Below are 22,094 nucleotides of genomic sequence, written 5' to 3'. Positions count from 1 at the left end.
TAACATGGAAAATATGGGGACGTAATTATTCCTATTAACTTAAAATTAATTAGTGGTTCTACACAAAATTACCCTATAAACTAAATTCCAAAACCGTTTGATTAAATTTCTTTTTTTTTTATTTTAGTTGGTACGATTCTTCAAGTTCAAAATCAGAATATTAATGGCGATGTGAAGAAGGTAATAGTAGTAGAAAAGGTTACGTCTTTCTTTAGATCTTTTATTAAAATAAACTTATTGCAGACAGCTGAAATTATAGTTAACAATGGTAGATTCGTTGCTTTGTATAATGGTTACGTATTTAGTAACGATACCAATCAAAGCAATACGGAAATGCAAAAATACTGGCGATGTCCAAGATACAAACGACTTATAGAACCGTGTACCGCTCGTATAACCACTTTTAACCATTTTGTTGTTAATGAACATGGAGTTCATAATCATAGTTATTCACATGTCAAATAAAATATCATAGTTTGTCATTTTTCATTTTTTGGCTATTTCTTCTTTAACATCTCTGATTAAAATTAAAAAAACAACCGCTCGTTTAACCACTTTTGACCATTTTGTTGTTAATGAACAATATTGAACATGGAGTTCATAATCATAGTTATTCACATGTCCAATAAAATATCATAATTTGTCATTTTTCATTTTTTGGCTATTTCTTCATCAACATTTCTTATTAAAATTAAAAAAACAATTTGACTATTACATTCCTTAAATTTTCAAATTTAGTTGGCACGAGAGTTCAAGTTAAAAATACTCACTACTTTACAGATGCTAATAAGGTAAAATTTATTGGCATTATCAATTGGTTTTTATTTATATTTTTAATTATTGTCCCGTATTGCAGATGGTTCATATTACTGTTGATCACAAAGGCAAACCAGTAGCTTGGTATAATGGTTATGCATTTAGTCGTCATACGGGCAGTTCGGGTCAGAGAAAGCACTGGCGGTGTCCAAGGTCCCAACGACTCAAAGAACCGTGTCCAGCACGCATAACAACTGTTGATGAATATGTGCTTGTTGAAAAAGGAATTCATAATCATGCATATTCTTTATTGACTAATTTTCTGTAATAAAAATTTAAAACATAAAATCTATATATTTTTTGAACATTTTAAAACAAAATTACATAACAATTTGAACAAATTTCGGAACAATTTGAACAAATCACTTCCCTTTTTTTCTTAAATTTAGTTGGAAGGCAAAATATTCCAGCGACAGTTGTAGTCAATAATAGAGAATACTTCATAGATGAAGAGAAGGTAAAATATGCTGTTACGCCTTTCTCGTTAATTAATACATCGATCTTAAGAAATCCGCTTATTACAGATAGCTGAATTAAAATTCGATGAGAAGGATAGATTAATAGCCTTGTATAATGGTTACGTGTTCAGTCATCACGTCAATTCCAGCACCACTGAAGAGAGAAGATACTGGCGATGTCCAAGACACAAACGACAAAAAGAACCTTGTCCCGCTCGTATAAGAACTTATAACGAATATGTCATTTATGATTCGGGAAACCATAATCATTGAATAATGTTTGCCAATAAAATATTATTTATTCTTTTTGCCTTTTATTTTCTGAAAGTTTCTACTTCAGTTCTAAAACATACGCGCAACCCATTTTAATTAAAATTAAAATATTTATTTAAACGTTTTTAATATAGTTCGCAAGCCAAGAATTCGATCAAGGGTTCAAGTCGAAAATGTGCAATCTTCGCTCGATATGAATAAGGTTGAATTTGTCGTTACCTCTTAATTGTTTATTATTCCTGAATCATTATTGCATATTACAGATGGCTGAGATTACGGTTGATCACAGGGGCAAACCAGTAGCATTGTATGATGGTTACGTATTTAGTCACCACACGTGTCAAAGCAGCACTGAAGAGAGGAAGTACTGGCGATGTCCTAGAAATAGACGACGATCAAATCCGTGTCCCGCTCGCATAACTACTTTTGATGAATATGTAATATGTGAAAAGGGAATCCATAATCATGACCCGATGGATTAGAACTTAAGTTCAATTGTTTACGAAGTGGCCTCCACTTACTAAAGACTAAGGACTTGTTTTGTTGTTTGTTAGTTGCACTGAAAATAAAATGAAAGTTTAAAAAATTATCGTAAACATATTCTTGAGATTTCTTAGGGATCATATGGAAACGTTGTCGATGTTTCACTTAACGCTAGCCTTCTCCTTAGGTTCCAATTCAGTTGGCGTTATCGGAGTTCCAACTATAATCGATACTTCCAAAATTAAACGAGAAAAATCGTCGTCTGATGATTCTGACAAGCTGGTAACTGCAATAAAGGCATCGCAACGTCTAGCTTTCTATCGGGGTTACGCGTATCGACAAATGTGTAGTTACAAGAACGGTAGAAAAACGTGGTGGTGTTTCAAAAATAATTGCGGTGCCAGACTTGAAACGTTCGAAGATCGTGCCGTTAATGTAATCGGAACTCATCATCACGGCGAGCAACGAATGTGCGTTAAACGTTAAGTCATTCGTGAAATAATTGTGCGTAAGAAATTTTCCAAATAAATCCTTAAGTCTTTCGTGAACATTTACTTTTTAATGCACTTAATCGCGGACAGTGTTGCATTGCCATTAATTAATAAAGAAAATAGATCACCATGGCGCGTTGATATTTTTATTATCCACGCTTGATTTACAATTTTGTATTGAATCAAATACTCTGAATAATTAATTACAATAAAATGTCATTTTTGAGTCGTCGAAGAATTCTGTAAAAATCTCATCAAATTTCTAACAAAATTATTTTTTAACTTAAAATTTAGCCGTACCACAAAGGGTTCGTGTGAGGACTTCATTTGAAAGCGATTATTCCTTTACAGACATTAATGTTAATAAGGTAGGAATTAATTTAAGTGGTTTTTAATTTAATGTAAAAGTTGAGAAATTCTTACACTTATACCATGCAGGTAGCTGAAATTACGGTTGATCACAAGGGAAGCTCGATAGCTTGGTACAACGGTTACGTATTTAGGCGTCACTTTTGTAAGAATGGTATGAAAGAGAGAAAATATTGGCGATGTCCAAGATACGGGAGACGTCAACAACCGTGTCAGGCTCGTATAAGAACTTATAACGAATATGTTATTTACGAAAAAGATTTTCATAATCATCATCCTGTTGATTTGTTTGGGAATTTTTTATACCAAAACAATAACAATTTCTGATTCAATACTGTTCGACTAAAGTTCATCCAAATGGAGATGTAGTTAGTTTAAAAAACCTTAGCAGAAATTTCTCTTGTGTAGTGTCAAGCACAACCATTCCGTACGACTTTTTGTTAATTTTCTTAATAAATAATTTTTAATAATGAAAGTTCATTTTATTTTTATTTATCACTTTGAATAATTAACTAGGAATGGTTTATCATTAATGAATTTAACGCAAATAATCTTTTACATTACAGAGACTTATAATCGGAATTTTGTGACCGGTATTGCGTCAATCTTTGACAAAGTACGTCAATTATTATTTTTGATATTGCATCCCCTTGCATTTGTTTGCAAATTTGCTGTTGAAACGCAAACTTATTCGCTATTATGTTTAACAGAGAATTCAACTGATAAATAGCAGTAGAGGTTATCCAATGGCGCTTTTCGAAGGATACATCTTTTACCGCGACAAAATCAAAAGTTCAACCGTTATTTGGAGATGTTCGGATTACCCGAAATTTCGGTCCAGTTGCCGTTCGCGTATCGTTACTATTAACGATGTTGTTACCGTTTTACCGCACTACGAACACAACCATCCTAAACCTGATTTAAATTTTGTAAATAAGAAATCAAAAAATTGAAATAAAAAATGTTCTAAATTTCTTAATAAATACTAGATAGAATTAACTCTATTTTCTTTTTCTATTGAAACATTTATATTCTGGTAATTTAAACTTATTTCTTTTTTTAGAAATGTTGAATCGTTTACAAGCTGCACCTTCACTCAAGGTATGAGCATTGTTTGGCCTTTTTAATTGGAATATAAACTAATTCGATTATTCTTATTTCAGAAAATGAGTGTGGCACGAAATAAACGTGGCACACTAGTTGGATTATGGGATGGTTTTACATTTTACGCAAACGGACACAATATAAGTACATCTTATTGGAGATGCACTAAAAATATCGGTGGTTGTCCAGCTAAAATGGTTACCGATTTTGATGGAACCATAAGAAGATACCCTGTATCTCATAACCATCCTAGGACTGTCAATAAATAGTAAAAATTTTTTTAGAAAATAAACCATTAAAATAAAATATTACTGGTATTCCTTACTTCGTTAATTTTTAAATGCGTAGTTCATGCTCAGTTCACTCTCTGACTTTTTAAAATTAAGCTCACTTAATTTGTACTTAGTGGTTTTAGAACTGTCGCGTTGATTGGGTACTTGTTTTAATAACACAGTTCGGGTGCGTTTAACGAAGAGTCAACGAGGTAACACGATGGTAATTCATCGAGGATTTCATTTCTACAAACTACACGTTAATAAACAATGTGTTTCGTGGCGATGTTCCGAATTTCCAAAACACAAATCGTATTGCCCCGCCAGAATTACTACAACATGCGAGGGTGGTATCTTATTAGAAGAGTCCACATTTAAACACAATCATAAGGCACCTGCTTATCCCGGTATACCAAAATCTTTAATTTACACGGATAATTTGTACTAATCTTTATTGAAATAAATCGATATTTTTCAAAGCTCAATGACTACTCGATCTTTTCTTCCTAAACGTAAGCTTATTTAGTTTTAAAATAAAGTCTGGTCTGATTGGATACTTTTTATTGGTGTAGTTAGAGTGCAAATAACCACCAGTCAGCGTGGTCACCCCATGGTGATTTACAACGGGTACCAATTCTACAAGCTACAGATGCTAAAAACAGGCATATCATGGAGATGTTCGGAATATCCCAAGACAAAATCTCACTGTCCTGCCAGAATTACCACTTACGGTGATTGGTTAATTGATAAATCCGCTCAAAGTCACAATCATAAATGTAATAATATAATTTTAATCCCGAACCAATAGACCTTTCCATTTATTCCATCAGAGAAGCAAACATAACAGGGGGCGGGGGTTTTACCCTCGCGCCAAGAAGCACTGCTAGAGGCAGTGAGTCAGTGTTGTTCTTAGCAACTTTGGGAATGTACTTCTTTCAACTCTAAAACTTACTTTTCCAGAAATTAGGGGGAGGGGAACGTACATTTAACTTTCACCCCTTCCAAAACGCTTAGCGCGCCATCTAAGATACAAAATATCTTAAATATAATTATAAGACTATTTTTTTATATTAATTTATGGAATATTATTTATTTTATTATAATTGTTTTATATAATATTATTTAATATAAATTATTTACCACGATAATTTATACTTCTGTTCATGTGCAGATGTTATAGTGTCAAAGGTCAAAGCTAAAGCAAGCGTTAAGGAATGCTTAACCTCTCTACTCCTATAGAAGTACCACGTTTAGTCGTTTCCCCCGGACCCCCACTCAAGTTTCACGCCACTCTGGAAATTCCAGAGAAAGGCTACAAAATAACGTTGGGTGATTGGCTCATTTTTACTTTTGCCTTTTTTTTTTGCGATCCGTAGAGACTTATTTTTTTTTATAAAAAGGAAGTGAGTTGAAAAATAAAACAAGGTTTCCGCCAGATTAAATTCGTCCAAAAAAGAATCAACTTTTTTTAAATACTGAGAGATTAATTTCCTCGTCGTTATTCAAAAAAGTGCAAAATCGTCCCCCCAAAAAATTAAAAAATACATTTTGTATTTGTACCAAAAATACAAAATGTATTTTTCGTACTCGAAATTTGAAAATGTACTAAAAATGTACATTTGTACTACCAACAACAACACTGCGAGTGAGTTTGCCAGCTAGCCTTCCGCGTGTAATGATCTCGGGTTCCGTCTGGCGCGAGGGAAAAACCCAAGAAGGCGGCGGCTCCGCGCTTATGCGTTGGTTTCTCTGTAAATAATAAATGGAATGGGCTATTATTAAAAAAATAGGGTATGTTCTAATTTTTTTTTTTTACAGGTTAATATATATTAAAAACACTGATGGATTTGTTTGTACATGATCAAGGAATTGTAACACAGCAAGAAATATATGACGCAATCAATTGATTGATTTAATTAAAAATATACCAAAAAATAAAACTGACTCTTCTTTTTTAATAAGTTTCTCTAATAGCGTTACGCATATATTTATTTCCTGTCATAATTTTTTTACAAAAGGGTATAACGTTATTTAATAAGGACTTACTTTTAGTTCTAGATCTTTTCGAAATCAGCGAGGCGAATCCGGTATTTGATAAGGTAATTAATGAAGCCCGCTTTTGTTAATTTTGGTTTTGGAACGGTTTCTATATATTGTTTTCTTACTTAATTTTTAGGACTTAAATTTCGTTCGAAACCGACAAGGGACAATCAAAGCTTTGTATGACGGTTACGTTTTTAGTCGATTTAATAGTTACAACCAAAACACTTACTGGATATGCGCCGAGAGATGGACTCAAAAATGTCTCTCAAGACTTAAAACGATTGAAGCGGAAATGGGTCAAATTTTGGGTAACAAACCCGCACCACATAATCACCCGAGAAACTTCAACATGAGGATGGATTAGTTTTAAAATAATCTAAGTTTGAAATAATGCAACGCCCTTCTTTCTGTGTTGATATTTTGCACTTAATAAATTTTGTTTATGAATACTTTGGTGTATTTTGGGGTCGGATACTTCTGTATTTTTGGGGTCGGATACTCCTGAATTTGTGTCTTTTGGTCTTTATATTGCTTTTCTTGTTATTTATGTGCTAATTAAATAGATAACGATGTGGCTACTATTAAGGCACTTGGGCCATCTTGTTTTTATCATACCTTGTGTGTTTCATCTAGATGTTTATAGCAAGTTGACATGGAATTTTCTTTTAATTTCAGGTCAACCTGTTGATAAAACCACAAAAGGTCCTGATCCTGTAAGTTTTAAACAACTCGCGGTCGAACTTTTCGCGCGTGAAATTTACAGTCTGAGACTCATTGTAATTAGAGAATATTAATGTTCCATAAGTATGACACTTCGTAATCCTAGAAATTTACTGAGAGCCAGTTCGAGAACGACACGAAAATTGACTACACTCGGTTAATTTTGCAGTCCATCTTTCAATTTAGTCTGTCCTAAGCCTTTGACAGCCCCTCACGAGAATCTACGACGTTTCACCTACGTCCCTTTCAATAACCCGTGACGAACTTATGGAACATATCTTATAAACTTATGATTATACCTTCGTGGTCAGACCGAAAATTTCCGCAGTAACTTCTATGTTATGTTCCTGTTTGCTAAAACGTTAAAACTATTTTAGATTTTTACCAAAGACAAATCCGGACAGGATATAGCGGTTGTCAACGGCTTCATTTTCAGAAAGGAAAAAACTAATAAAGTCAACTTTGTTATCTGGATGTGCGACTCGTCCAATATTTCCAAGTGCACCAGTAAAATTCAAACACAAAATTCTAGCATTCATCTATGGCCCACCCCGCACAATCATCTTAAACCTGAACCTATTGAATTGCCTCAAAATATCGCTAAAATTACAACTTCGGTAGTTCGAGACAAACCACAAAAGCGCAAAGTAATTACTAGGTTACCCAAGGTTTGATTTGAATTAGTAGAAATTTGAATTCTTTCTTTAGGCAAATGCGGCGGAATTTATTCTTGATAATAAAGGGCGCCAAAGAGCTATCTATGAAGGTTTCGTGTATCTTCGAGAAGGTGTAAGCAAGTCTGGTACCACATACTGGCACTGCAAAGGTAAAAAGGAGTACAAGTGTCCCAGCCGGCTGAGCACAATTGGAGCGGTAGTGCCAACGGTACCTAAGCAACATAACCACGAAAAACCTTTGAACTTCATTGAAAAAGAAGGCGAGTCTCGATTATTACAGATTGAATGTTTATTATAAATATTTTCCACATATTTTTGAACTACAGCTGAAACTTCAATCAATGTTAAACCAAAGCCTATGGATAAAAGGCGCCGCTATCTACCCGCAAGATCTAACAACAGCGATGGTGTTGAAACTGTCACTCTAACAGTACCTGCCGTTGTATCAAGGCCCGGAACCGTGCCAGCTGTCGCAACTCCTTGTAGATCCGTTTCGACTGATAAAACAATCCCTGCTGCAACATTTCCAGCTTCTGAAACCAGCCTGGTGTCACTTTCGAAAACTACAACTATCCCTAGAGCACTGCAGGCCACTCCAACCAGCCTTAGATCAATGGCAAGTGCTGTAATGCGCCCTGGATCATTTCCACCTACTCCAAACAACAGTACATCAATTACAACTCGTTCTGGAACAAGTTTGACAACTGCAACCAACATTACACCAATTATATCTGCATCAGTACGCCCTTCAGCATTTCCGGGTACCGCAGCCAACATGGGATCAGTGACAACTGCTACAACACGTCGCGGAACACTTCCGGCTACCTCAGCCAATATTGGAGCAATGACCATTTCTACAACTGACCCTGGAGCTCTCTCGAAAATAACAACAAACCCTAGTACGCCGCCGGTAACTGCCACCAACCTTGGATCCTTTAAAACTCCTACAACCCGTCCTTTAACTATCTCGAAAGTTAAAACAAACACTAGTATTTTGAAAATCAAAACTTGCTCTGGAAGACAGCAGGCTACTGGATCGAAGGCAACAACCTCAACGCGTCCTAGATCTTCCTCTGAAGTTACAACCAATCCTGGAACACTGCCTGTTACTGCGACCAACGTAGGATCAATGACAATTGCTACAACGGGCCCTGGACCTGCCCCTAATGCTAGAACCAACCCTGGAACACTGCCTCCTGCTACTAACACTTCCTCCCATATATCCACTACGTCGGCAGAAGGAACAGTTTCTACTATTTCCAACGTTCGATCCCTCAGCAATCCGTGACCTAAGCATAAGGATCTGACGCAATACATTCAAAATGAAATTTAATATTTTGATAAGATGTTTTGAAGAGAAAATGCCATATTCCAATTTTCTAAAACGTCGCTCTCACGAATTTTAATTTTAAATATATCTGCTTGTTTTATACTTATTCCATGTCCCTATTAATATGGGCTTTCTTATATAATCTTACAATAGCAAACCAAACTTGTATTAAACTAAATAAACACAATACATTCCAAATGAAATTTAATACTTTGATAAGGTGTTTTGAAGAGAAATATCATATTCCAATTTTCTAAAACGTCGCTTTCACGAGTTTTAATTTTAAATATATCTGCTTGTTTTATACTTATTCCATGTCCCTATTAATATGGGTTTTCTTATATAATCTTACAATAGCAAACCAAACTTGTATTAAACTAAATAAACGTTTTAAAAATATTTTGACTCGTAAAGCATAAATTAGGACATAAGAGAACGAGAGTTTTAATTTTAGTTTCTTTCTAATCCGCTTCATTCATTTTAGGCCTAATTTCACTAGACGCAACATGGGTCTGTCCTTTCGGTTCAGATTATTCAGTTTCTTACGATAACCGTCGGGTATGTTAATACTAGTAGATGTTTGTTTAATCGTTTGAGTATTAACTGTAATAATAAACGAGAGATTTTTTAATATTTCAGAGAAGTACCCTTATGACGTACGAAGGTTTTACCTTTGGCAAGAACAACGCTATTGATTCGAAAGTGTACTGGAAGTGTTCCAGATATCACGCAACAAAATGTGACTCTCGTTTAATCACGGTTGACGGTGTCGTTGTTAAACCGCCAAAACCTCATAATCACACTTTGTAACAACGCAGTTAGTACTTCAATAATTTGATTAAAGTTGGTAAACGAGCACCGAACCATAACTAGGAATTGTAATCAAAACCTTTTAATTCGTAATATTTTAAATTGTTCACAAAATTGAGGAGTTTACGATTGTTTTTATGAGTTCTGTTATCCCCTTCTACTTTAGACTTTATTAATCAGTTTTGATCTATTAAACTAATGGGACTTATTCTAACACAGATTTATTTCTTGCAGACGTTACTGGTAAAAACAGAACCTTTTTTCGGGGATCTTTTTCTAGCCCGGTCTAAAAGGTTTTGGAAATGCTGAAAAAAAGTAAAATCACGAAATGATCCTGTCGTTTGGTCATTCAAACGACATTGTGGTTGATTTTCTGAAACCACACAACCGCAATTAAAACGAAGTTCAAAATATTTTGAGTAACGCTTTACTATATTGTACAAAATATGAAGGCTAAGTACTATTATAAAAATATGTTCGAATTATCCAAAGATTTACTGTCATATGTGGTGTTAAAACTGTCTCAAAACACATTACGTATAAATCACTTCACTTCATTTCTATAAAATAAATTACACAAACATTTCTACGTGTGTTGCGTTTGTTGTTTGTTTTGTAAACATTCATTTGCGTTACGTAAACAATCTAGGCTATGTATTTAAGTGTTTTACCTATACCAATTTCGTCAATTGTTAATTAATTAACGTATAAACACGCATGCTCTATTTTTTACGTATGTTCACTATAGGAACATTATGTCAATGGAATCAAATTTCAAAGAAACGCCACGCGTATGATTTCGATAACGACGATCCAAGGAGGGTACGCAAAACTATGAAAGAATGTATTTGATTAATTTGAAATTTACTTTAATTAAGATTAAAATTTTTCACAGACTGTGACCTACATTCAACAAAAAAAGTGCGGGAAGGCGTGTATCTTAGCAGTGTACGAAGGATGCTACTTTAGCAAACACTCTGTTCGTCGGGGAGATAAGCTTTATTGGACCTGTTCAAAGTACCAAACTGCTAAGTGTCCATCCAGACTAGTTACTCTAAATGATAGAGTTGTTAATAACCCTAAACCTCATAACCATGGGTAAGTAATGAAGAAACGCAACAACTCTACTCGGAATTTAATAATAAAAACTTTTTTCAGACCTATGATGCCATTTTAGGACACGAATATTTAAAATATATGGCTTTAACCCCGAAATGTCTCGCCATAAACCCCCAAACACAATTAAAATGCCAAACCAATGTCACCTGTTTTAATTAAAATAGAATTGCGTTGTATAATTTATTAAATAAAATGTATTATAGTGGTTTTTCGTTTATTTATTTAAATATTAATTTAAGTTTCGTCGTTATTAACGCTATTAAAAGTCGGCATAAACCCACGAACACATTATAATGCCAAACCAATGTCACCTAGCTGTTTTAATTAAAATATAATTTAATTGTATAATTTCTTAAATAAAATATATGAAAGTGGTTTTTTATCTATTTATTTATTAATAAGTATCATCATTAAAGCTATTGAAAGTCCACTACATTTTTTGGTATATTTCCTAATATAGGCACAATGTCAAATTGGACTTGCGTCTCTACAGAAAACAGTGAATATTATATGCTTAATACCAGTAATAGATTACGTCCAAAAGGGGTGCGTTAAATTACCAAAGAACTAACAGTTTTAAATGAAAATATCTTTAAATATAAGCCTTGTTTCAAATTTCAGCAAATCAGTTACGTTCAAAAGATCAAGTGTGGTAAAGTATGTGTTCTTGCTGTGTTCCAAGGCTATTATTTTAACAAACATTCGACTCGGAACGATTCAACGATATACTGGAAGTGTTCCAGATACAGTACGACTAAATGTCATAGCAGATTAGTTACCGTTAATGATATGGTTGTTAATGATCCCAAACATCATAATCACGAGTACGTAATTACTTTATGTTCAGCTTCTTCATACTAATTATTGTTCGTTATAGGGCCAATGTAAAAGAGTAACGTAACTAAACTTCCGAACTTGTAAATGTAATTAGAAGAACTCATGGAAGATTGAATTTGAAGTATTGTTGTCATCTAAGATTAGTTCATAAATACCTAAGATGGCTACTCATACATTATGAGATCTTTGTTAATTGGATTTGGTAAATGAACAAAATCCCTGAACATGGAGGTTGTAGGTGTCGGACAATCAGAGATAAACTTTTCTCTTTTAAAAATAAATTATGTAATAAAATTATATACTCAAAAATTATATTGCAAACCTTTAATCTATTAATTACCACACGTATAAATTTAATTAACCGTCTTAAAATAACGCTCAGTCTTTTAATTTCTTGTATGTCCTTATAAAAATAGATCTGAATGGGAATTGCCTCGCAGAAGATGCTGAATTTGATTTCGAAAACGGGTCACGTACAACATACGGGGTGTGTTTAATAATATCAATCTATAGTTTAAATTAAATAAACATCAATTTTTAATTTATTTATTTTACTCGGTTGTAACAGGTTGTGACATACTTTGAACGAATCAGGTTCGGTAAACCTTGCGTTCTTGCGGTATATGAAGGATGTTATTTTTGCAAACAGTACACCAGGGTCGTTTCTAGAAGCCTCAGGACGTACTGGAAGTGCTCTAAATACCAAGTGGTCAAATGTCCCAGTCGATTAATTACCGTGAATGATAGAATTATCAATCAGCCTAAACCTCATAATCACGCCTAATCCGTGGAAACCTCCAATGAGTAGATGAAACCGTGTTTTTCATTGAATTACATTTCGAAATAAATATTCTTCTATACTGCGTTTGTTTGTTTTGTTAATTTTTGAACGCTAGCTATATTGTCAAGTAATTTGGGTTTAGCAACTTAAGTACTTGTATTTTGGGTTGAGGAACTTAAGTACTTGTAATTTGGGTTTAGGAACTTAAGTACTTGGCATTTGGATTTAGCCACTTAAGTACTTACTTGGCATTTGGATTTAGCCACTTAAGTACTTGGCATTTGGATTTAGCCACTTAAGTACTTGGCATTTGGATTTAGCCACTTAAGTACTTGGCATTTGGATTTAGCCACTTAAGTACTTGGCATTTGGATTTAGCCACTTAAGTACTTGGCATTTGGATTTAGCCACTTAAGTACTTGGCATTTGGGTTGAGGAACTCAAGTACTAGACATTTGGGTTGAGGAACTCAAGTACTAGACATTTGGATTTAGCCACTTAAGTACTTGGCATTTGGGTTGAGGAACTCAAGTACTAGGCATTTGGGTTTAGCCACTAAAGTACTTGCAATTTGGGTTTAGCCACTAAAGTACTTGCAATTTGGGTTTAGCCACTAAAGTACTTGCAATTTGGGTTTAGCCACTAAAGTACTTGCAATTTGGGTTTAGCCACTTAAGTACTTGCAATTTGGGTTTAGCCACTTAAGTACTTGCAATTTGGGTTTAGCCACTTAAGTACTTGCAATTTGGGTTTAGCCACTTAAGTACTTGCAATTTGGGATTAGCCACTTAAGTACTTGTAATTTGTACTTGCAACAGGTAGTATATACTACAATGAACATTCAGACTCTGAAATTGAATCATCAACACGAACAAGTTATCATAGTTCCATAGATACGCAAAGTTCATCTACCTCTGTAAGATGTTTTTATTTGTTATTGCTATTAATGACACAAAAATTAACTCTCAGTTTACTTTATAAACATTTCAGGGATTGTTACTCGTTCGAAAACGAAATGGTTTAGACCGGTTACTTTACAAAGGTTTTATTTATCAATCTGAATCGGTTGGTAATCATGGTAGCAAATCAACTTGGAGTTGCATGCAACGTGATAAAACTAATTGCGAATCGGTGATTAAATTAGTAAATGGCGTCATGGTAAACATTCCCGCCACTCATAATCACGAACGATTTTTGTAATCTATACAAGATGTTTCTGTTAAGTCTGCCATAAATTAAGGGGGATGTTCTTAGGGCCGTCCAGGCCACTGTTTTCAAGTTATGATTGGAGTATTTTACGGATGATCCCTTAAATTTAATTAAGAAACTGAAAGACAGTGATTTCTTATTTATGCCAGACTTTTCAGATACAATCTGTATGTAAGAAATAGGCTTAAAGCCATGCCTAACACGCTCAAAAAAGGCTCACAATATTATGTATATTTTTGGTTGCGGGTTTTTACAAGTTTAATAAAATCAAAATTTTAAAATAACGGTTTGAGTCAATAGGAGTCTTCCGCACAATCGATGCACGCGATTTGAACTATTGATAAAGAATAAGACTTAGATAGTCTGATTTAATGCAAGTTTGTGTAAAATTCAAGTTCAATAACATTTTTCAATTGGATCAATTGAGACGACTTAAAAAATTGTTGTCTGATCATTTTATTGTCCCTTTAATGGCAGCGATTTAAAATATAAAGGGAAGGTGACGTTCTTTAAAGAGATTTTACTTAAATTTCCGGCACACTATAGCAATGCAGTCAATTTGTGTTCAATTAAGAAATGAAAACCTTTTACAGAGCCGCTATTTCGGAGACCAATGATATGGAATTACGATATCACAAAAGAGAACGTCATATTTCAACACAATCGACAAGGAAAATTACGTCTTGAAATAAACGGTTACGGTTATGTTAAAAATTACGACCGTGTTTGTGGGACATTTTGGAAATGCGCCCGTTACCAAGAAACTAGATGTCCAGCAAGGGCTGTTACCATAAACGGTTGCGTAGTGAGATGCATTACCTATCACAATCACTCCTGAATCCAATTAAACTCTCATAATGTACTTGCTTGTTTAAATAAAGTACTTGTTGATAAAAAAACAATAATAGTTGTATTCTTTAAATATTTTCATTAGTAATACTAAATTTTAATTAATTTAACTATTTAGTTTCAGATGTGTTACTTCGGTACAAATGCAAGAGTCATCTGAGACCGTACACAGCAAAGTCCTCCGATATTGTCACATTCTATCAGCTACACGGAAAAATTCGACTCGATATTAACGGTCATCAATACTTCAAAGTTTACGAAAGACCTTCTGGGACGTACTGGAAATGTACCATGTATCGAAGGCACGGTTGTCCTTCAGGCGCTATGTCCTGTGGAAATACAATACTCAAATTTCATCGAAATCATAACCACAATTTCATATAAGCTATACGTTGTTGCAACTAAATAATAGTAATTTATTTAGTTAATTTTATTCCTTGAGCATTTGTTTTCCTGCAATTCAAGCATAGAAGATTTGAATAAATCTTGAGAGAGGTTGAACTTTTGTAAATATTTTAAATTATAAAAAATGTAATTAAGGACTCACTTGCCTGTCATATGATTTTCACCTTCGTCATTTAAATGTGTCTGTCAATTGGTTGGATCAGAAGGGGATAATAGAAGAAGGATGACACTCTGTATCCTCTTAATACTTTAGTTATGTAACATGATTCTTCCCAGGCGAGGGAACCCTTTTTGTTTGCTGTCCCGCTCATCAAACTTCAGATGGGCATCGCTTCGTGCTAGGGTGAATTCGATAACTGGTTGGTAATAAATACTCAGCAATCAGCCCACACACAAACCTTGATTGTCTTGACGTGGGACAAAAAAGCACAAGTGCAAACGCCTTGGCAAATAGTTAAGCAGCGCTGATAGAGTAATGATGAGGGAACTATTTATCGCGTATGTGATTCGGTTTAGTAACCTTTCTATAATAAATGTAAAATGATGTTGGGAAGAATTATGTTGCAATTACCCCCCCCCCCTTTGTGATTGGTACACTTCTCTCTAAGAGAAGTATTATATGCTTCTGGTTGGGTGTATTGATTCGGACCCGTGTCTCGTTACAGGGGGTTCCGATTCACACCGACACTTTTCTTCCATCTTGGATCCTGACATTCGTAATTTGACTAGAGCTAGAAACCAATTATCGCCTCTAGACTATCAAAATCGGGTCTCTTTTCGCAAGAATAGCAAGGGAAAGGTTCAACTTATCATTGACGGGCACATGTTTTTCAAAAACTACGAACGCTCAACGGGCACTTATTGGAAATGCTCAAAATATGATAAAACTAGGTGTCAATCTCGTCCCAAAACCGTTAATGATACCCTTGTTAGATTCCCTCAGGATCACAATCACCCCTTAAGTTTGAGTCCATCGAAAAACTAATTTTTGTGATAATAAAATTACCAAAGATAGAAAAAAAACCAAAAATACTGAAAATCAAAATACTCAACTCAATATATTATTGACCCTTGTTGAATAAAAATGAAAATATAAGCATTAACTCTTGAAATTATGTTTTTAACCGATAGCACGGTAGATACATTAGGAAAAAATGTGAAAATTATAATTAACATAATGTTTTACAGAAAACCACGATTATTATCGACAGTTTAATAAAAGTTGGACAACTGAAGATCAACATGTTTTCTTTCACGATAACGGACGGGGAAAGGTCCGCCTCGAAATGAATGGTTACGATTATGTTAAAAATTACGAACGAACCTGCGGAACGTTTTGGAAGTGCATAAAATACTATAAAACGAGATGTCCAGCCAGAGCGGTCACCAAAAATCATTCATTATTGAGGTGTCACCCTGTTCATAACCATTCTTAAATGTACTTGTTGATATTAAAAAAATTACCTTGTCGATAGAAGAAAGGTAAATATTATTGGTGGACACAAACCAATATGATATCCAATTGAGCTTAATTTACCAATTTTTTCCGATTAATCGTTTTGAGCATAGTTTACCGATTTTTACCGATTAATTGATTCGAGATTAATTTACCGATTTTACCATTTAATCGGTTTGAGATTAGTTAACCGATTTTTACCGTATTAATCTGTTCGAGATTAGTTACAGATTTTACCGAATAATCTGTTTGAGCTTAATTAATCGATTAAAAGTCGGTTGATGATCGGTTAAACGTCGATCGATATTGGTTTCATTTGGTTAAAAGTGGGTTAAAATCGGTATCTGTGTTGGTAAACACTAAAGCTTTGAAATCTCCTACCGCAAGTAAATATCCTCACCATTTCTAGTTTCAGATACGGGGATTGAATTACAACAACAACGCTTAACAATTTCGCTGATTTTGTAATAAAATACTTTTTTATCCTACTTACGTTTTCGAGTCAAATTTCTTATAACCTTTAAATCTAAGTAATTAACATTAAACTAATTAAACGCTTGAAATTCCACAATAGGAATACTTGATGTCATACCGAAAATAAGCTATAGTGTCGGAAGTAGAATTAACGATAGAGTACGTATGGCTATTGCTAGATTTTTTTTCACCCATTAACACATAGTGGTATTCTTTAGGAATACACTATTGCTTTAGGAATACACTATTGCTAAGTCAAGTACTGGAGCCCTGAGAATATTATACGATGGTTACTGTTTCTTCAAACAAACTGAATACGGCAACGCTGTTTATTGGTATTGTTCGGAACATAATAGACAAAATTGCCCATCTCGACTTAAAACTTCATCGGATGGAAGACTGATTCGTTTTCGTGAAAAACCACACAACCATATTCGGAATGAGGAAGCCTACAATTCCTACTGTCTAGATGTTATTCAGCAAACTATATATGACATTTAAATAATCATGGATGTATGTAGTTCCTATATTACATTGAACTGTTTCATAAAATATTTGTGTTCAATAAAAGATGTTCTTGAAGTTCCAAGTTCAGTTTATTCGAAGAAAATATTTACACTAATTTAAACTTAATTAATTATATTACTAACAATTAATTTTTCAGTAACAGATCAATGGATACAAAGAAGACTACTTATGCCTAATAATAACCAGGAGATTATGGATATCTGCTCTTCTAATCCCGTAAAAAACCTTATTCAATACAGGGTTCGAAAAATCCGGTTTTATAGGGTTTTTGGATATTTTTTTATATTTAGCAGTTGCGTGAATTGTAGTATTTGTCATTCAAAAGTCACTACTACTACTACTACTACTACTACTACTACTACTACTACTACTACTACTTATAATAAAAAAAATTTAAGATTAGTGATGGGTTTTTATGGTAGATAAAGCCCAATGAAACCGTGCGGTTCTTATGGTAGATGAAACCCAATAAAACCGTGGGGTTTTTATGGTAGATAAAACCCAATGAAACCGTGGGGGTTTTGTAGTAGATGAAACCGTGGGGTTTTTATGGTAGATAAAACCCAATGAAACCGTGGGGTTTTTATAGTAGATAAAACCCAATGAAACCGTGGGGGTTTTGTAGTAGATGAAACCGTGGGGTTTATGGTAGATAAAACCCAATAAAACCGTGGAGTTTTTCTTTTGGATTCGAACCCTGACTCAATCCCATCTTTTTGTATTCAATATTTTGCTCTTAATTGTGTAATTTCTGGTCCTATAGATGCTGCAATTCACGGAAAATAAGCAAGGCAAAGTTATGGTGATTTACCAGGGCTATCCTTACTATAAACAAAAGACGTACTGGAATACAACTTACTGGAGTTGTACCCTTTATCACAAAACAAAGTGTCTATCGCGTTTGAAAACTGTTAACGGAATTTTGGCCTGTCAACCCAAAGGTCACAATCACCCTGCATTGACAGATCTTATATAATTAAGTTCCTTAAATAAGCTGTGTTTCTGAAATTATTTGGATGTTCTATGACATTTTGTCCTAAGGGCCACCGTGTTTAAGTTATGATTCGTCAAAGTATTTTACTGGGACTTAAAAACACTGTCAGCTAAAGACTGATTCATTTTCGATAAAACTGTACGAAACGTTTTTCATGATATTAAAGCTTAGATAATACATTCCGAATTTTTTAACAATTAATTTGCTTGTATGTAGTTCCGAAAATTCATAAGATATGTTCCATAAGTTTGTCACTGGTTACTGCGGGCTTGATGTAGGTCATAGATTCGAGGTAAAGCGACATACGCCTGGTGAGGCGCTGTTAAAGGCTTAGTAAGGCAGACTAAATAGGAAGATGGAAGTCCTGCAAAATTAACCACCGAGTGTAGAACTTCAATTCTCGCTTCCGTCGTTCTCGAACTAGCTCGAGCTGTAAGTCTCTAGCATTACAAAGTATAGGTAGTGTCTTATGGAACATATCTTACAAACTTATTCCTATTTTAAAATAAACACTATACGAAATTCTTGAATAAAATTGTTTGGACCTCGGAAGTTCTATTTATTTGAACACTCGAAGAATTATATTCTGTTAACTTAATTTTCTATACCACGTTCTAAACAAATAATTTTTACTTAACAGTTCGCCGGAGCCAAAGAAGACAACTTATTCCAAAAACTGACCCGGATATTTTGGTAAGCAAGTCTTCAGATCTCGTATAAAACTTATTGCATCGCAATTTCAGCTATTCCGAATTTTTGTTTTTGTAACGATGTTATGTTTTCTGGTTTTAGACACTGCAATTCATGAAAACTGAGCGAGGCCGAATCAATGCTATTTACAAGGGCTATCGTTACTATAAGAGTGACATGCACGCTAATACTACCTATTGGACTTGTATCGATTACCATAAAACGAGATGTCACTCTCGTTTGAAAACGTTTAACGGTGATTTAATATGCCAGCCAAAAGATCATAATCACTGTATTTAGACGGTATATTTGTATAAAAGCCTCTCAATTGTCTCAACACCTTTTTGCACTTACGACAATACAATAAAGAATATATTCTGATCTGCGTTCACTGTTATTAATAAAATGTTAGGCATAAATTTGTCACAATATGTTCATAAATGGGTCACAGTTTGTTCATAAATGGGTCACAATTTGTTCATAAACGGGTCACAATTTGTTCATAAACGGGTCACAATTTGTTCATAAACGGGTCACAATTTGTTCATAAATTGGTTACAATTTGTTCATTAATTGGTCACAATTTGTTCATAAACGGGTCACAATTTGTTCATAAATAATTTTTACGTAACAGTTCGCCGGAGCCAAAGGAGAAGACAACTTATTCCAAAAACTGACCCGGATATTTTGGTAAACAAGTCTTCAGATCTCGTATAAAAAACATTTCATCGCTGTTTCAGCTATTCCGTATTTTGGTTTTTGTAACGATGTTATGTTTTCTGGTTTTAGGCACTGCAATTCATGAAAACTGAGCGAGGCCATATTAATGCTATTTACAAGGGCTTTCGTTACTATAAGAGTTTCATGCACGCCAATACTACATATTGGATTTGTTCCGATTACCATAAAACGAGATGTCACTCTCGTTTGAAAACGGTTAACGGTGTTTTAGTCCGCCAACCAAAAGATCATAATCACTGTATTTAGACGGTATATTTGTATAAAAGCCTCTCAATTGTCTCAACACCTTTTTGCACTTACGACAATATAATAAAGAATATATTCTGATCTGCGTTCACTGTTATTAATAAAATGTTAGGCATAAATTGGTCACAATTTGTTCATAAATTGATCTCAATTCTTTCAAAAATTGGTCACAATTTGTTCATAAACTGGTCACAACTGGTTCATAAATTGGTCACAATTTGTTCATAAATTGGTCACAATATGTTCATAGACGATTCACAATTTGTTCATAAGTTGGTTACAATCTTTTCATAAATAGATCACAATTTGTTCATAAACTGGTCACAATTTGTTCATAACTTGTTTAATACAATGTTTTTGTTTTTTCCCCTAGATCATTTATTTAACTGCACAACTGAAAATGTAAGGAAATGTTTAATGTAACATTGTGGGTGGATTTAAACGAAGTATAATTCTATTTTTATCAACTAAAGCGGCTTTCGTTTTACTTGCAACCAACTGATCATGGAAATTATCATCTTATGTTCAACAATTTCAAGTATTATAAACAAAAGAGCAGCACTATGTCTACGCGATGGAGGTGTTCTGGTCATTACAAATATCAATGCACTGCCAGTGTTATGACAGATATCAATGCGCGAAGAATTCTAAGTTTCAATGACGAGCACACACATTCACTAATTCTCTGAGGGAAAAATTAACCAATGTTTATTTTAAGAAATTAAAATTGAATAAAGATTAAAAAATATTGCGTAAAATTATTTGTCCCTTTACAACATATTTACCCATAAAGTTTCTTGAATAGGAATGGTTTCATTATTACAGTGTAATTTATAAAGACACAATTTATCTTATAGATTCGTTCTACGATTATGCTTCTTCGGGCGAAGGAAGACCTGGACGTGTTCTTTCAGAATCGGTATACATTTTTCTTAAAAACATCCTTCTTAGATTTAATTTCTTGTTTATTCGAAAGAAAAAGAAAATAATGAATCTTTCAAATTGGACTTTATCATTATTTTTATTGCCTTTCGAATAACTAAGTTAAAAAAATCAAGTATGGCCCCCTTTGTTTAAGTACTGATTACTTGTGCGAGATATACTAATTGTAGAATTTAATCCATTTTAGGATATAGACTACGCCTTAAGTCAAAGAAAAAAATTATTCATATTATTTGAAGGTCAAAAGTTCATTCAGCATACCGTTTGTCGTGAAGCAACTCATTGGGTTTGTCACGCCTCTCGCAAATATCGATGCAGGGCAAAAATTAAAACGTGCAATGCTAAGATAAACGCGCCCATTCTTTACGGTGATCACGTTGATCATCCTTAATAGGATATCGAGTTATTTTATAAATGTTTGGAATATTTTAGTTAGTAATTTTCATTTCGGCAGGGATAGATGTAATTTTAGAAGCAGGAATGGAGAACAGAGTAATATGCAGGGCGCGCGTCCAAGTCCAGGACCCCCTTCCACGGGACGGGGGGTATGAAAGAAGAGGCGGGTCATAGCGACCGAGGTAGAAAGGTAAAGACGTAGTTTTCGCCGTCCCAATCAGCAACGTCATGAAAACGTAGTTTAAGTGCGCGAATAAGATAATGCAAATTTTTCATTACGTGTTGAAGGGAGGGCTCTATACTGGGTGGTCTATGAGTCGGGCTGAAGTAAGTACTAACCTTTTTCCATTCCTGCTTCTAAAATTACATCTATCCCTGATTTCGGTAATTAAATTGTTTGTGTAATATTTGGGAATAAACATTTTTATTGGTTTATATATTTGTTGAATTTCCCTATACCCTATTTCTTCATACATCGCCGCCATCTTGGCAATCCTATAACCTCACATTGCAAAAGTACCAGCTAATGGAAACCTATTATTCACACGTTCTCGTGTTTTGTATAGGTTCTTGGTAAAATA

General features: G+C 34.2%; 2 protein-coding genes across 7 annotated transcripts in view; both read left to right on the top strand.

Annotated features, from left to right (window-relative positions):
- Nucleotides 1-4,751, top strand: part of LOC149702714 (uncharacterized) — a 36,731-nt gene extending 31,980 nt beyond the window's left edge. For both annotated transcript variants that reach the window (XR_016381816.1, XR_016381817.1), the window contains exons 2-9: nucleotides 128-180; nucleotides 244-791; nucleotides 857-1,273; nucleotides 1,341-1,749; nucleotides 1,811-2,889; nucleotides 2,960-3,506; nucleotides 3,601-3,991; nucleotides 4,054-4,751. The gene's annotated coding sequence lies outside the window, so the exon portion shown is untranslated. The remainder of the gene's footprint in view (nucleotides 1-127; nucleotides 181-243; nucleotides 792-856; nucleotides 1,274-1,340; nucleotides 1,750-1,810; nucleotides 2,890-2,959; nucleotides 3,507-3,600; nucleotides 3,992-4,053) is intronic.
- Nucleotides 4,752-6,123: 1,372 nt separating this feature from the next.
- LOC149702713 (uncharacterized) lies at nucleotides 6,124-21,948 on the top strand. 5 transcript variants are annotated; one of them, XM_089866601.1, is made up of 19 exons: nucleotides 6,124-6,365; nucleotides 6,443-6,617; nucleotides 6,985-7,022; nucleotides 7,407-7,676; nucleotides 7,738-7,966; nucleotides 8,033-9,594; nucleotides 9,676-9,853; nucleotides 10,081-10,668; nucleotides 10,742-10,944; nucleotides 11,005-11,511; nucleotides 11,587-11,789; nucleotides 11,843-12,289; nucleotides 12,371-13,499; nucleotides 13,574-17,135; nucleotides 17,214-17,720; nucleotides 18,268-19,191; nucleotides 19,291-19,878; nucleotides 19,978-21,094; nucleotides 21,305-21,948. In XM_089866601.1, the coding sequence occupies exons 2-6, from the start codon at nucleotides 6,602-6,604 to the stop codon at nucleotides 8,992-8,994; spliced, it is 1,515 nt and encodes a 504-aa protein (XP_089722727.1). In that variant the 5' UTR covers nucleotides 6,124-6,365; nucleotides 6,443-6,601; the 3' UTR covers nucleotides 8,995-9,594; nucleotides 9,676-9,853; nucleotides 10,081-10,668; nucleotides 10,742-10,944; nucleotides 11,005-11,511; nucleotides 11,587-11,789; nucleotides 11,843-12,289; nucleotides 12,371-13,499; nucleotides 13,574-17,135; nucleotides 17,214-17,720; nucleotides 18,268-19,191; nucleotides 19,291-19,878; nucleotides 19,978-21,094; nucleotides 21,305-21,948. The 5 variants fall into 5 exon arrangements, with proteins under 5 accessions (XP_089722727.1, XP_089722728.1, XP_089722729.1 ...); XM_089866602.1 differs by having other exon boundaries at nucleotides 9,676-9,914; XM_089866603.1 differs by having other exon boundaries at nucleotides 9,676-10,668; nucleotides 13,574-16,528; nucleotides 16,912-17,135.
- Nucleotides 21,949-22,094: the final 146 nt, after the last annotated feature.

The sequence above is a fragment of the Phalangium opilio genome, unplaced genomic scaffold, assembly GCF_054372755.1.
Source record: "Phalangium opilio isolate 3A_F unplaced genomic scaffold, DU_Popi_V2 ptg000017l_1, whole genome shotgun sequence".
NCBI lineage: Eukaryota > Metazoa > Arthropoda > Arachnida > Opiliones > Phalangiidae > Phalangium > Phalangium opilio.
This window is presented reverse-complemented; position numbering and strand designations above follow the sequence as displayed.

Bases quoted from the DNA above. Each gene is read 5' to 3' on its own strand.
- LOC149702713 (XM_089866601.1), top strand. The intron at 7,023-7,406 runs GTAAGTTTTAAA...AAACTATTTTAG, and splicing joins CCACAAAAGGTCCTGATCCT to ATTTTTACCAAAGACAAATC. The intron at 7,677-7,737 runs GTAATTACTAGG...TTCTTTCTTTAG, and splicing joins ACAAACCACAAAAGCGCAAA to GCAAATGCGGCGGAATTTAT.